Source organism: Octopus sinensis, linkage group LG9 (genome assembly GCF_006345805.1).
Source record: "Octopus sinensis linkage group LG9, ASM634580v1, whole genome shotgun sequence".
NCBI lineage: Eukaryota > Metazoa > Mollusca > Cephalopoda > Octopoda > Octopodidae > Octopus > Octopus sinensis.
Window position 1 is genome coordinate 95,326,366 of NC_043005.1, and position 17,078 is coordinate 95,343,443.

The window sequence follows — 17,078 nt, forward strand, 5'->3', positions numbered from 1 at the left end:
AAATGTTTTCTCTAATATAAAATATTAATATAAAATAAGTGGATATTTTACCGGTGAGTGTGTTACATAATGAGCACAAAAACAAAATGACTCTCCCCAGACACACAGAATATGCTTCCACACAAACTCATATAAAGAATCTGCAAACCCAATCCCAAAACGAAGGTTAATATAAAGTTATCTCCCTTACATCACTAGCTTTCCGATGACATGAGTAAAAGCAATGATTTTACAATAGGTCGCAGCAAGAAATTAGCTGAGCATCTCACAGATCTTGAAAATGTAATTTAAAACTTTAGCAAATCCATACTAATGTCTGAGTGCCATAATTTTGTTACGTACCAACAATGATGTTCTAATCTTTTAAACACTTTTCATGATATAAAACCGGTGTGCGGACGATGTCGCCAGTCGCTATCTCGCATTCTACCACTGCCCCGAAGTTTCGCCACTCCATCTGCCTGCCCAGGTTGTCGCCACTGACACGTCGCTTAGGCGCGGCATTGTTTCTGATCAGTCGGTTGCGTGGTGCATTGGGCAAGTGTTTTCTGTTATAGTCCCGGGGCTGACCAAGTGGATTTGATAAACGGAAACTGAAAGAAGCCCGTCGTTCTTCTTCTTCTTCTTCTTCTTCTTCTTCTTCTTCTTCTTCTTCTTCTTCTTCTTCTTCTTCTTCTTCTCCTTTCCTTTTTCTGTGTTTCTGACGAAAAGCTCCGCTCGGAACGTTAAATCCTCCTTCTTTCTTTCCTTTCCTGAGCGTCCAATAATACTATACTTGTTCCACGTCCTCACGTTGTTGTGTTTTCTCTTTGTTCATGTTTGGATTAATTGTATATATATACATATGTGTGTGTGTGTGGTGTGTGTGTGTGTGTGTGTGTGTGGGTGTGTACGTATGTGTGTGTATATATTATATATATATATATATACATATAATATATATACATATATATATATATTAATATAGATATATATATACTATAATATATATAATATACATATATATATATATATATATATATATATATTATATATATTATATATATGTATACATATATATATACATACATATATATACACACAAGACGTATATACACACACACACACCGCATATATAATATATATATATATATATATATATATATATATATATATATATATACATATGTTGAGGCACATGGCCTAGTGGTTAGAACAGCTGACTCGCGGTCGAGGGATCGCTGGTTCGAATCTCAGACCGGGCGATAGGAATAGGGAGAAATAGGGAGGCAATTTACAGTAGTTCAATTAAACAGAATTAAAGAATATGGAAGAGCTGAATATAAACACGTGATTGGTTTTTAAATTCGACATGCCCTGTAATCAGGTGAAGAGAGATGAATTTTAATCCAGGATACTTTTTCAAACAACATTCACGAAAAGCAATCAATCAGCGAAACAAGTAATCAGTCAATCAGTGAATAAATAAAGACAACTTGATCTGTTGAAAACTACATTCTTTTAATGATACTTTTATGTGAGTTACAGTAAAATAGACAGAAATATAACAGGAGAGGATTATAAGGAATGGAAGAGAGATAGTCAGGAGAGAGCGACAGAGAGAGAGAGAGGGTCAAAGATAGATAGAGACAGACAGACAGACAAATGTAGTTAAAGAGATTGTAGTAGAAGTATTGATAGCGGGAAGAAAGAATGAGAGCAAGAGAGAGAATTAAATACTGGTGTAGACAAATCGATATCGCTGAACACACACACACACACACATATATATATATACATATATATATATACACACATTTTTACGCATACATATATGCACACATACATATATGCACACATACATGTATGCACACATACGATGTGTGTGTATGTGCCATTACAGGAACCAGTCCATCAACGTTACTAATAGTTTCAAAGTCATTCAAAGTGGTTCAGCTCATTATCTGACTTGGTTGATTCATACTTTTTCAGCACGCGCGCGCGCGCGCATGTATATATATGTAAGTAGACAGACAGACAGACAGGAACTGAGAGACAGAGAAAAAGAGAAAGAGACAGAGAAGCTACTGAATGAAAGTGATGTGAATACTGATGGAATAAATTATTTTTTTTCGTCGAAGGTTCCAGCACCTTTGTAGTTACCCACATAACCAGAATCGTCTTGGAGATCAACGCGGCCTTCAATCCCTTTACCTTTTCCTTCGGCATCAAACCGTTCTTTGTGGGTTCCCGTATACCCTGATGCATCAGTTAATTTATCCACGTTGCCGGTCTTCGACACTTTCTGAAGAAGAATAAATGAAAGCATTATTAATATTTAACTTAGACAAAAGGGATGAAATTACCCTGGGGCAAGACGTTTTGTCGATTATATCAATCACAGAATTTAACTGGTACCTTATTCTTTTAATGAACACCAACAAAGGCAAAAATAAAGCAGGCCGTAGGGATTTGAACTCAGGACATAGACGACCACTGTTTGTAAAACCTATAACGATTCTGTCAGTCCCCCGCCCTTATAATGAATCATTACTGTTATAAAGATATTTTAAGTCGGTGAGATGGCGTATTGGCCAAAATGTTTAGCAGCATCTCTTCAAGCTTTACGTTCTCAGTTCAAATTCTTCCGAGGCTAACTTTGCTTTTCAATGTTTCGGACAAGTTCCAGTCGATGTAATCGGCCAGTCCCCTTCCCGCATGTCTCGTAAAGAATTATAACAATATAATAGCATTTGGTGAAATGTGTTTGCGAGAACAGCGTCGATGATTGACACTCTGAATATGCCCCAGTCGGCTACGAGCAGAATTTTCCAAGGGAGGGTACATCTCCTTTTGTTAATTAAACCAGTCGGATTTATAGAAGGATCCTTGACCAGCCCATCATGTCTTTCTCTGTTAGCGCCAAAATCATTTCATTGCTATTCCAGACTTAAAGTGTAATGCATGTTTTGTACCCCTGAGTAGATCTCCATTTTACTATCTATCTATCTATCTATCTATCTATCTATCTATCTATCTATCTATCTATCTATCTATCTATCTATCTATCTATCTATCTATCTATCATCATCATCATCATTATTATTGTGGCGGCGAGTTGGCAGAAACGTTAGCACGCCGGGCGAAATGCTTAGCGGTATTTCGTCTGCCGATACGTTCTGAGGTCAAATTCCGCCGAGGTCGACTTTACCTTACATCCTTTCGGGGTCAATAAATTAAGTACCAGTTACGCACTGGGGTCGATGTAATCGACTTAATCCGTTTGTCTGTCCTTGTTTGTCCCCCCTGTGTTTAGCCCCTTGTGGGTTACGTTCTGAGTTCAAATTCCGCCGAGGTCGACTTTGCTTTTCGTCCTTTCAGTGTTGATAAATTAAGTACCAGTTGCGTACTGGCATCGATTTAATCGACTATCCCCCTCCCCCAAATTTCAGGCCTTGTGCCTATAATAGAAAAGATTATTATCATTGAAGCCGGTGAGCTGGCAGAATCCTCAGCTCACAGGGCAAAATGTCTAGGGGCACATTTCGCGCGTCCTAACGTTTTGAGTTCACATTCCACCAAGGTCGAATTTGTCTTTTATCCTTTCGGGGTCGATAAAATAAACTGAGCTCTGGAGTCGATGTAATCAACTTACCCGCTCACCTGAAATTGCTGGCTAAGTGCGTAAATTTGATATCAATATTATTATTATTATTATTATTATTATTATTATTATTATTATTATTATTGAATGCGACGAGCTGGTAGACTCGTTACTGCGCAGAAGAAAATGCATAGGAGGAGGCGGATGTTGTTGCCGTAACCATGACGCTGTGTCTGTTGTCCACAAGCCAGACAACCAGATAAGGAAATCGAAACTGAAAGAGACTGATATAAGCTGTTAAATTCTAGACGTCACTATTCAATATTTGAAGAAGACATTTTCCGAATATGTTAATAGTTTCGAGTAGGTCTTCTTTGTTATATAGCTCAGTAACTTCTCGTGGCTCTTTGTTAGTACTTAATGCCTAACACCATCAACAAAACAGGCCACTTATTGTTCAAATATCATATATCCTTGTGTAAATATCTAATCACTCAGAGTATGACCCGATTTTATTTTAATGTGGACGGCGTGGGTAGCACCAACTTTACCGATGTGTTAAGGACACCTAACCAAGGTATATCTTGTCCTTTCTTTTACTTGGTCCAATCATTGGACTGTGGCCATGTTAGAGTACTATCTTCAATGGTTTTAGTCGAACAAAACCAGTCTAGAACTTGTTTTTGAGTGTGACATTTACCTTATCAGTCTATTTGCCTGAGCTGCTAAATTACGGGGATTCAAACAAACCAGCACCGGTTGTCAAGCGATGTGAAATGGACAAGCACACACATATATATACGACGGGTCTCCACACAGTTTCTGTCTGCCAAATTCATTCATGAGGCTGTAGTCAGTCCGGTCGGTAAGACATGCTTTGTTCATAATTTAGTATTATAAGGTTCCAGAAAATAATTATTGGACTTCCTGGCGTCGAGTTGGCCATTTTGTTTTTTTTTTTTTTTTGGCACGCACGCTAAAGAGTGCAAGGTTTTTCACAAGCAAATTTTAATCTCAGATTATGGTTATCCTTCCTAAATAAACCATTTCTTCGTGTTGCACAAAAGGAATAGAGAACTATGCAGCCTATAAGCCATCGACAGTATCTATGTGTTCTTTAAACCACTAACAAAACCATCTTAGTATAATGTGAAAACGCAACGGTTTCAAGTCAAAATTGATGTCGCATCTTCGAGAAAGAGCATCCACGCCAACAAGGAAGTACAATGTAAGTTTTATGTCATTATATGGTGAGTTTGTTTGCCTCTTGTCTTTTTTAGTCAAAAGGGCTGGTAGTACATATAACACATTTAACACATTGGCAGAGTTGTTACAGCGTCGGACAAAATGCAAAATGCCTTACAGTATTTATTTTGGCATCTGAGTTCAAATTCAATCGAAATCGACTTCGCTTTTCATCCCTCCAAGTTCGATAAAGACATTATCAATCTAGGGCAGTAGATTTATAGAAACGTTACTGCCTCGGACGAGATGCTTTGACGTATTCGTTTCGGCTCTTTGCGTTGTGAATTCAAATTCTGCCGTGGCCTGTGTAACAGCCTTAACCTGTCACCTGGTTGAACACTACCACCTAACACTTGGGTGTGTTAAGAGAAATCCACTCTCTTGCAAGCATTTAGACCAGGCCACCATTTTGAAGTTGCTTTCCTTCTGCCCTCTTTCTCACTCTCTCTTTCTTCTCTCTCTCCCTCTCCCTTTAATTTCATTTAATGCCTCATCAGAATAAGCCAACAAAACACACTTCAGTTACACAACGATCCTGCAGTTTACATTAAAATATACACTTCTGTCGATTGAGGATTCAGGCTGCCTTGTGCAAGAATCTCTCACATTCACTTAAAAGACACTTTTAGCGTCTCCTTGTAGCTCGTTCTATGACGACTATGCAAACACTCGTCTTTTCTTTATGCGGTAATCCAGCCTCTTTGAAAAGTTAAAACCGCATACTAGCATGGTAGCCACGGTGGATACTATGTAGTTCAACTCAAAAGAACACCGTGATATTCAGGACTACGTACGGTAAATCAAACACGTGTTCGAGAACTACACACACACACTCTCTCTCTCTCTCTCTCTCTCTCTCTCTCTCTCTCTCTTCTCTCTCTCTCTCGCCTTATCTCCCTCCCCTTTTCTCTCCGTCTTTCCCAACCCGGTCAATCGCCCGCTTATCTATTTATTCAACAAATCAACCTCCCTTTATAATTCTTTATTTTTTATCCACCTTTCTCAGCGCAGTCACTGTCTTCTCCTTCTACATTACCTTTTCATTTCTCCCTCACATCTGTAGATCTCTACCATTTTTCTTTCTATTTCTGCCCCAATTGATTAAACTGTTTGCCAATTGACAAATAAAATAATGAAATAGAACCGGTGCATGTGTGAATTAATGGCATAATGAACCTCCCAAGAGACAAGAAATTTAAGCAGAAAGTGATTTTTATATAAATATTTAAAAAAAGTATTGGCAGATGATTAGCACACATAATTGGCAAACATATTGGCAAACATAATTGCTGATAGAAAAAGTTTGAGAAGATAACACCAGATATGTTTTCAAACGCCGATAGAAGTTATTTATTTTTTTGGTACAAAGCCATAAATTTGGGGGTGACGAGCATAGTATATTAGATAGATAGATAGATAGATAGATAGATAGATAGATAGATAGATAGATAGATAGATAGATAGATAGATAGATAGATAGATAGAAAAGAGTAAGAAATGCTCAGCTGAAAACAGTTAAAAATTACTTTTATATGTCTCGGACGAAAGGATAGTCTCTTTGCTTTGTATTATTGACCTTAGGAAAGAGAAAAGAAAAGTATATAAAGCCAATTCCGACAAGATTTGAACCCAGAACGTAGACAGCTAAAATGCTATTAAAAAAGTCATCTAGTTCTCTTTTGTTTCTGCCCCAATCACCACTCTAACAATGTAAAAATTACAAACCACACACAAACACATACACACACAGATTAAGGCAAACTGATATCCTAAACATGGCTCAAGAGTCGTGTCCTATCAGCAATTCCATTGTGTAACTGATGAGACATTAAAACAAATGGAGAGTGAAAAAACAATAGCTCAAAAAATCAGTTTTCTTTTGGGTCGTCTCCCAGGTCAGACTCTGAATATATTTTACATTAAATAGCAGTATTCGATTTAAGTAAACTGGCGCAGTACCCGGCAAAAATAATGAAGTTTATTTCTGTCTCCTTTCAGTAATTCTTAGTAATTCAGTTCTGTTTCAAGCTCCACTTATTTTTGTATTTCAGTTTGTCTACTCACCTGAGGAGCTCTCTCACGTGTTCGAGAACTACACACACACACACACTCTCTCTCTCTCTCTCTCTCTCTCTCTCTCTCTCTCTCTCTCTCTCTCTCTTTCTCTCTCTCTCTCGCCTTATCTCCCTCCCCTTTTCTCTCCGTCTTTCCCAACCCGGTCAATCGCCCGCTTATCTATTTATTCAACAAATCAACCTCCCTTTATAATTCTTTATTTTTTATCCACCTTTCTCAGCGCAGTCACTGTCTTCTCCTTCTACATTACCTTTTCATTTCTCCCTCACATCTGTAGATCTCTACCATTCCTCTCTCTATTTCACTTCTGCTTTTCAACTGAATTTATAATGATTAAGCTTGTGTACGCGTGATTGAAATTGATTAATCTAACCTGTTTCATAATGTTATCATATTACCTCTTTAAGTTCTTTTCTGCTTTCATCGTAAAATTAGATCACACAGTGTAACATTGCATTCTGTAAAGTTATTAAGTGCTTGAAGCTTGCGATATCTATCTCCTTCAGTCGTGATCGGATCGCTATTAACAATAGTTCTATCTCACACGCTTTATAACAGTCCTAAATAGCAGCGTTTTATTTAGCATGTCATATTCTGGAACAGATCTCGGTCCTTAACCAAGGTTTTAGTGGGTGTGTACAACACATAGACACTCACACGCACATACACACACACATACACACACCACATACACATACAACACACACACATATTTTCATACATGTATTTATATACAGACTCATACCCATACATGCATGTGTGTGTGTGTGTGCGCGTCTGTGTATGTGTGTGTGTGTGTATGTGTGTGTGTGTGTGTGTGTGTGTGTTGGCTAGGCTACTAAATGTTCTGCGATATGTTTTTATTTATATTGATATTTACATGGAGATGTCTCTGGCTGTGCTATTTGTTTCAGCTCCTTACATTCAGATTTCAAATTCTGCCGGAATCAACTTTGCCTTTCATCCCTCTGGGGCCAATAAAAGTAATTCGAATCGAGTTCTTGGAGTGTTTCAATTGACTTCATTCTAAATTACCATCTTTGTGCCTAAATTGTTATTATTGAAAGCGATGGACTGTCATCAGACAGAAATTACTTGACGGTATTTGTTCCGGCTCTTTACGTTCTCAGTTCAGTTCCCACCAACATTGACTTCGCTTTTCATTCAAGTACAGGGGTCGATAGTATCGACCATCCCCTCCCCTTTCCCACAAACTTTCATATTGTGTACCTACTTTGTACTTAGAACTAATTTGTAAATACTTCTTCCAGGAATTGATGAATGGTTAAAACGCTCGCTTAGTGATCACATGATTATGAGTTCGTTCTCACTGCACGGCATTTTGGACAAGTGCTTTCCACTACAGCCACTGGCCGACTAATGCCGTATGTGTAAATTTGATAAAGGGAAACTGTATGGAAGCCCATTGTATATATATAAATATGTGTGTGTGTGTGTGTGTGTGTGCGTGTGTGCGCGCGCGCGCGTCCCCCTTTACCACCTCTTGATAAGTAGTGTTGGTTTGTTTACATCCCAGTTCCTTAGCCGTTCGGCAAAACAGACTGATAGAATAAGTATCAGACTTTATATAAAAATAAGTATAGGGAGCCGATTAGTTTGACTAAAACCCCTCAAGACGGTGCTCCAGCACGGCCGCAGCCCAGTGACTGACGCAAGCAAAACATAAAAAGTAGAAGATACTTCAAACACTTCTCTTTGGAATCTGGCGTTGAAATTGGGAAAAGATTTCATTTAAGAAACTGCCAGAGGAAATTTAAGCAGGGTTGTGTTTTTATCATTTATCTGGTATAATGTACCATGTGTTTTACACGTAACAGGAAAACTGAAGGCAATTATTCTAGCATTCTTCAGCCTCATTAAGGTTTAAATTGGAAATTGGTAAAACAGGAAAACAACTGAAATTTTCTCTCACTTTAACTCTCTCTTTTCCGTTAAGTTTTAAACGTTATACAAATGTACTCCCAAAGTTTTATCAATTTCACGTGCGAGCACACACACACACGCACACACGAGCGCACATACATACATACATGTATACATACATACACACTTAATTTATACCTCCAGTTTACAGACAACGGAAGTTCCGGATTCTAAGAAGCAGTCTTTCTATGTATATACCATTGTCGGTAGGTTTGTGCGTGCGCGCGTGTGTATGTACATATCTGTATCCAATCTATGGAGGCGCATGGCTTAGTAGTTAGGGTATTGTACTTATAGTAGTAACATTGTGGTTCCGATTCCGAGACTAGGCGGTCCGTTGTGTCCTTGAGCAAGACACTTCATTTCAAGCTCCTCCAGTTAACTCAGCTGGTAAAACATGAGCAATCTTACAACGGACCAGCGTTCTATTCGGCTAGACAGGGAATATATAAGCCACAGAATCCGGGAAACTGGTCTTATGAACCTATAGCTCGGGAAGTACCTTTGATCCTTCTATAACCCAGGTTATATTTAAACATTTATAATAACTGGTGCATTTGGTTTTGTGAGTAAAAGCTTAAGTAACAGTCTGAATAAGCTGAGGTCTTCAGAAGAAGAAATCAAACAGCCAATTCGCATATTACAAATACAATCTGTAAAGGGAACAGTAAAAATATGCAAGACTTTCCTCAAGTTTATAATGTGAATCGGTTTCTGTTATCTACATCCCGACGATGGAGCTTTATACCTTTATTAGAAGGATGACTTCAAATAATTAAAAACAGAAGAGAACATTTAGCATACAAACATACATACATATATGTGTGTGCGTGCGTGTGTGTGTGTGTGTGTGTGTGTGTGTGTGTACATATATATATGCATATATATATATATATATATATATATATATATATATATTATATATATATATAATATATATATATATATATATATATACATATATGTATGTATGTATGTATGTATGTATGTATGTATGTATATATATATATGCCAGTAAATCTGTTAATAAAACATTGGTTATTTCTCGAATTATCACTCGAAGCCATCAAAAGAACTTCATATACACAGAGAGATTAAACAGTATTCTTGTGATTAAGCAGTTCTACGAACAAAAGCCTTTGAGATAGTTACACACGTATTCTTCACGTTTTAAGGCAGTACAGTGTGATGTGGGAAAGATTTGGTTGCTGCTTCTAGCAGAGTGAACAACTACGAAAAGACTGCCTTTGGTTACAGATAAAATCTGTGCTATCATGAAATAGTTTAACGTCCTGGCTGGGTACATGTGGTTTCTTTATTAATAGGTTAGAATTCATATTTGTCTCTGGCTGTAGACTCATCAGATCAAACCTTATCACAGTTCTCAAGGCATTACTGAACAAGAGCACAAGGCCTGCCGTTCTTTCATAATATGTCGGCGTTACTGGGTGATATGACGTCCAATATATTTGAACCATCTTACTGATATGATTTTATAATTAGCTACACAGTCAGGTGTGTCTCTGTGGTTGAAAAGCTTGCTTCCCAAAACTGTGTGGTCTTCAGTTCAATCCCACAGGGCGGCACCGTGGATAAGTGTATTCTCATATAATCCTGGCCAACCAAAGTCTTGTGAGTGGATTTGGTGGACGGAAGAAAACTTGTGTGTATGTGTTTGTGTGTCTTTATGTTGTATTTATTTCTCAGCAATGCTTGACAATAGATGTTAGTTTGAGAACGCTAGAAGTACCAGATTTCAAAAATAAGTATTGAGAACGGTTTCTTCGACTAAACTCTTCAAGGTGGTGCCCCAGTATGGCCGCGGCCCAATGATTTAAACACGTAAAGAGTAAACAATGAATTATCAATACCCCAATATTCGTAATTAAAAATAGAATTTATAATAATGGTTTCAAATTTTGGCACAAGGCCAGTAGTTTCCTGGGTGGGGGGATAAGTCGATTACATTGACCCCAGTACTCAATTCAATTAGTACATATTTTATCGATTCCGAAAGCATGAAAGACGAAATCGACCTCAGCAGAATTTGAACTCAGAACGTAAAGGCGGACGAAATGCCGTCATGCTAACGATTCCGCCAGCTCACCACCTTATTGATAATAACAATAATAATCCTTTTCTACTAAAGGCACACGTCTGGAATTTGTGGGTAAGGAAATAGTCGATTACATTCACCCCAGTGTTTCACTGGCACTTTATTCATCGACCCCGAAAGGAGGAAAGGCGAAGTCGACCTACACGGAATTTGAAATCAGAACATAAGAACGGACGAAATGCCGCTAAGTGTGTTGCCCGTCGTACAAACGATTCTGCCAGCTCACCATCTAAATAATAATAATAATAATAATAATAATAATAATAATAATAATAATATAATAATAATAATAATAATAGTAATAATAATAATAATAATAATAATAATAATAATAATAAAATAATAATAATAATAATAATATTCCTGGCTAAGAAGGAATATATTCACAGACATGACAAAGTTGGAACCTACATACATTGGAAGCTATGCCAACATTATGGAATAACAACAGGAAAAAAGATGGTATAGGCACACACCAGAAAAGGTCACAGAAAACGAGAAAGCAATCATACTCTGGGATATGCCGATACACACAGATAGAGAAATTAAGGCCAACAGACCAGATATAGTTGTCAGAGATCATGAAGAAAAAAAATGCTTTCTAATTGATGTATCAATACCGGCAGATGACAACGTGTCTCTAAAAGAAATGGAGAAACTCTCAAAATACAAAGACCTGGAAATAGAGGAAACTAGAATGTGGAATCTGAAAACAGAAACAATTCCTATCATAGTAGGTGCATTAGGCATGATAAAAAAATATTCAGACAAATACATAACAAAAACACCAGGACTTACAAACACATATAACATACAGAAAATTACACTACTGGGCACTGCACACATCCTACGCAGAGCACTTTCCATACAATAACCATCAGAGCATCACAACAAATCACAGCACATACCCAAGGCACACAGAGTTGCGCTCGGTAGTGAAGTGAAAGCACGCTATAAAAATAAAACTACTGAATAATAATAATAATAATAATACAGGCAGTGGCTCTCATGGCTTCTGATCTTAACTGATTGGAAGTGTTATCATGTACATTGTTTTGTCTTGGTATAAAAGATGGGCTACAGCAAATATTCTGCTCAATACCACAGATTTGCTTGTCAGTTGGTTGACCTTAACCAGTTGAGCATGTCCCTTAGTGGCTGACGATATGTGCATCTCTGATCACGAGCAGAAGTAGTGGAGGAGCATCATAGCCATGTGTTGAGAGGGATTCTTTGGGGTTTGAATAGTTCACCTCTGGAAACATGGGTGGTTCTTTCAACATCCTTAAACAACCCTTATTCAGGGACCGTTTGAGCGGGATGGGCTACTCAACCTGAAGAAAATTCTAACTGGGCCCCACCTGCAAGGTCATGTGCTGTTTATCTTGATATGAGATCACCATGTCGCGCACATATGGTTGTGATGCATGTGCCTGGTGTACCTTTATCAGACGGGTAGTCATGATGGGTATATTGGGCTTCGTATATTTTACCCCAGTGTCACTTTGATGGCATGAACTGCTCTCTCACTCAATAATAATAATAATAATAATAAAAGTTACATACCACTTCTTTAACATTTGGTCTTCCAGTAGATAATTTGGTGACGAAACTTTGGTAGTATTTCTCCACTTTAGGATCATCCAATGGTAATTTAGGATCTTTTGATTTTAATTTAGCGTATTCATGGGCGCAGCCACGTATAAATTGCGGGAAATTCTCCATTAACATATATCTAAAAGAATTATGGATTAATTAAGGTGTGAAATCCGTAGAGTGAAAAATAACGCAATTGTATACAGAATATTGGTTTCAAGTTTTAGTACAAGGCCAGTATTTTCGGGGAAGGGATTAGTCGATTACATGACCCCCAATGCTCAGCTGGTATTTGCTCTCTCGACCCCCAAAAGGATGAAAGGTAAAGTAAATCTCGGCGGGATTTGAACTCTAAAAGACGGACGAAATGCGTTTCGTTGCGTTTTGTTGGTTTTCAGTTTACTGTATTCTCGTCTAAGTTTTTTCTTTGTTGCGTTCTTTCTGTTTAACCTTTGAAATATATATATATATATATATATATATATATATTATATATATATATATATATATATATATATAATATATATATATATACTGTGTAGCACCTTGGGCAAGTATCTTCTACTATAGCCTCGGGCCAACCAAATCCACTCACAAGGATTTGGTCAATCCTAGGCTATAGTAGAAGATACTTGCCCAAGGTGCCACGCAGTGTGACGAAACCCGGAACCATGTGGTTGGGAAGCAAGCTTCTTACCACACAGCCACGCCTTGTCCTATGTATACAAAATATAAATGAAATAAAAGATATCACTTCTAACGGAATTCGATACCGTTATCAGGAATTCCATTACCAACGCAGGCATAGCTGAGTGGTTAAGATACGTGGTATCAGGTTCAGACCCACTGCGCACCACCTTGGGCTAGTATCTTCTACTGTAACCTCGAGGCAACCGATGACTTGAGAATGAATGTAGACGAAAACTGACATAGAAGCCCATCGCTTGTGTGTGTGTGTGTGTGTGTGTGTGTGTGTGCGTGCGTGCGTGTGTGTGCGTGTGTGTGCGTGCGTGCGTGTGTGTGCGTGTGTGTGCATGCGTGTGCGTGTGTGTGTGTGTATGTGTGTATGTGTGCATTTGTCCCTTTCACCGCTTGACAACCGGTATTGGTTTGTTTATATCCTAGTAACCTAGCGGTTCAGCAAAAGTGTCCTATAGAATCAGTACCAGACTGAAGTCGATCTCTTCGGCTAAACCTTCGAGGGTGGTACTTCCGCATAGCCGCTGCCAAATGACTAAAACAAGGAAAATCGTAAAAAGGGACCAGCGTAATATGTTGCATGGCCTTGGCTTGGGGCTTAAGATTTTATACTGTAAAAATAAAGGTTGAGAAATTCGTATCCAGAATGCATTAGGAGAGATAAATGAAGTGAAATAACTTCAACGAGAAATCGAAACCGCGATGCATTGTGGTGATATCGGCAGGACAGTAACTTTTGTAGATATATGTGTATATGTATATAATACTGTGAATTGTTGTTGATGCTTTGGCCCACGTCAACCCTGGCGGAGCAGAACAATGGCCAAAAGCATCCTGGCTGTGACCATCCGCCATTTGTATACCCAATACTATAAATATTGTGCAATGTGTCCTTCCACTTTTTAAGGATGACAGAATGTGGTCTCAGGGACACTTGGCCGCTGTTTCTAGCCGATCGATTGAGTATGTATAGGTTCTGTAGTTGTGTGCATGCAGACGTACACACATAAACCCAGACAGACAGACAGACACACACACACACACACACACATACACACACAAATACACCCCCCCACACACACACATACCTATATAAATGTATCTGTCCGTCCGTACGCATACATATTTACCCACTATAACATATACATGCATGGGAGCTGTTGACACCACAAATGCGTCTAACATTTAATGGATTTCAAATATATTTATTGGATTTTTTTTTATATCTCTAAATTACATACGCCATAAAAGTCTTATCGGAATGTTATCCTAATTGCTTATAAAGTTTGCTTCAGAGAAGGACTTGGCTAGAAAGAACATGTTGACAATGTCGTAAAATAGCCAAGTTTGAACATGTTTCTATTCATTTAACGAAGGGAGTGTTTTAGTGAAACCAACAACAACTATAAAAACTTTTTTTTTTTTTTATTAGCGACAGAAGCAGTATTCGTTCAAAATAGTATTCTGTAAATCTTACGCAACGTGGATATACTGTAAAAAGCCAGAAAACTGCGGGATTCGTCTTGAGAAAGAATCTTGTATAGGCATATAGTGCTAAAAAAGCATAATACTATATCAGTAGCAGATAAAAAGTGTCCAGCAGATTTCTGCTTCTGATGACGCTAACAAAAAAAAAAAGCAGAAATCTAGATTTATCAATTCCATCGCCACTGCTGGACTCTTTTCGTCTGCTCCTGATATGCTTCTCTGCTTTTTAGCAATATACGTCTGTACGAGATGCTTTCTCAATACGGACCCAGCAATGTTCTAGCTTGCTACAGTATACCCACGTTAGAATTTATAGCATGTCATCTTGTTTTATCGTCTTTGCGATTATCTCACTTTAATGCTGGGTCTGCATCCATGAATACTGATGCGACCAAGATGTTGCTGTAATCGACACGCCATTAATTCTTACATCGAAGGTCTAACCCCGTTGAGTCCTGAAAGGTTCGTTTAACCACCAGTTAGAACCTCTTAAACGAGGCGGAATTTGAACTCAGAACCCAATGAATTAGGCTGGACATCTCGCCTAGTGTTCTTGAAATTCTGCCAATCTACCATGCTGGATTGGTACTTTATTTATCGATCCTCAAAAAAAGATAAACTTTAAAATTGACTTCGGTGGAATCTGAACTCAAAGCTCAGAGAACTGGAACAAATACCACAAGGTATTTTATCCGATTCTCTAACAACTCTACAGTATTGATTATTATATTGTACTTCCATACATTCTTTTCGTGCAGTACCTGCTTCCATACAATGTATCTTCGTAAACATAGAATGTACTTTTTTAATGCGCTGTATCTTCCTATACAATAGATCCTCCTACTCAGTATGGTTACCTTTATAGTGCCGCTTCTATACAATACAACTTTCCATACTTTTTCATTTACCTACAGACAACACCCTTCTAGTTTATTGTCTAAATCCTTTCCGTAAAATATCTTGTCCTACACTACACAGTTCCTATAGGGCTTACTTCTAACATGTCTTCAATGATGTTTCAATCATTTATCTCATAACAAGACAACAAACAAACTAATGCTTACGGTTTCCCTTTCTCCTTATATTTCGGGAAAACACTGGCATCGGCAATACCTGACACTTCCTTTGGCAGGCAGTCTTTGACCATTTTACCACACGCCTTAGCATTCATCATTTTCATGTCACTCTCCGTCTTGGCACCAGCCAACTTCACAAATGCTTTAAAAACTTCCTTCAAATCGTCGCTCATTTTTCCTGGTTCCGTCTGAAACAAAGAATAAGAGATTTGTTACTCAGGCAAGAGAGCAACGTTGTTCTTTCTTCCTACTTCATTCACCATTTTCAAACATCTTCAGTTCATCACACGAACAATATTTTGTAGGTGAATTTCAGCGAAAAGTCTTTTTTTCTTTTTCGTTTTTTCTTTCTTTAATTTTTTCAAAACTTATGTACCAACAATATAAATAAGTACAGAAAAAGGGAAATGGAATAGAGAAGCAGACTCTACACATAAACACTCATATATACAATAAAAAACAAAAACGAGAAAAAAGACAAGGAAAAAACAACAACGCGAGGACGTGGTACATACAAAGTATTAATATGACGCTCAGAAAAGGAAAGAAAAAGTGGTTGTTTTACGTTTCGAGCAAAGCTCTTCTTCGGAAACAGGAGATAAAGGCAAGAAAGGGAAGCAGGAGGAAAAAAATTGGCCAGCAGTCCACGTGTACTTACATTTTGGAATATATATATATATACATACACGCACACACACGACGAGCTTCTACAGTTTCCGTCTACCAAATTCACAAGACATTCATGCGCGTAAACCTTGCCCAAAGTACCGTGCAGTGGTACTAAACTCAAAACCACGTACTAACAAACAAAATTCTTTACCATGCGGTCATGCCTGTGTTTATGTATGTATGTATGGATGTGTGTATGTATGTATGGATGGATGGATGGATGGATAGCTGGATAGATGGATGTGTGCGCGCACACACACCTGCATGCATGCATACATACATACATACATACATACATACATACATACATACATACATACATACGTGTGTCTACGTGCGTGCGTGTGTGTGTGTGTGTGTGTGTGTGTGTGTGTGTGTGTAATGTGCGTGTGTGTTGGAAAATACTAGTGTCGATAACATAAAGGACCTGTCAAGAACAGTGACCCTTTCCCATTCGTTAGATTTCTGGCCTTTTGCCGATTTTAAAATTTTAGTTTTACTTTCATTATAAACACGTCTTTTAGGAACAGGAGGGCTATGAGTTCAAATCAGTTTGTTTTTAAGAAGCCAACCAGGCTATACATCC

General features: G+C 38.0%; 1 protein-coding gene across 3 annotated transcripts in view; it reads right to left on the bottom strand.

Moving 5' to 3' along the window:
- Nucleotides 1-1,475: 1,475 nt before the first annotated feature.
- LOC115215589 (tubulin polymerization-promoting protein family member 3) overlaps nt 1,476-17,078 on the bottom strand; it is a 64,518-nt gene continuing 48,915 nt past the window's right edge. For all 3 annotated transcript variants that reach the window (XM_029784803.2, XM_029784802.2, XM_036506179.1), the window contains exons 2-4: nt 15,812-16,011; nt 12,531-12,699; nt 1,476-2,284 (exon numbers count right to left, since the gene is read on the bottom strand). In XM_029784803.2, the coding sequence (XP_029640663.1) occupies nt 2,102-2,284; nt 12,531-12,699; nt 15,812-15,996 (537 nt within the window). In that variant the 5' untranslated portion in view covers nt 15,997-16,011 and the 3' untranslated portion in view covers nt 1,476-2,101. The remainder of the gene's footprint in view (nt 2,285-12,530; nt 12,700-15,811; nt 16,012-17,078) is intronic.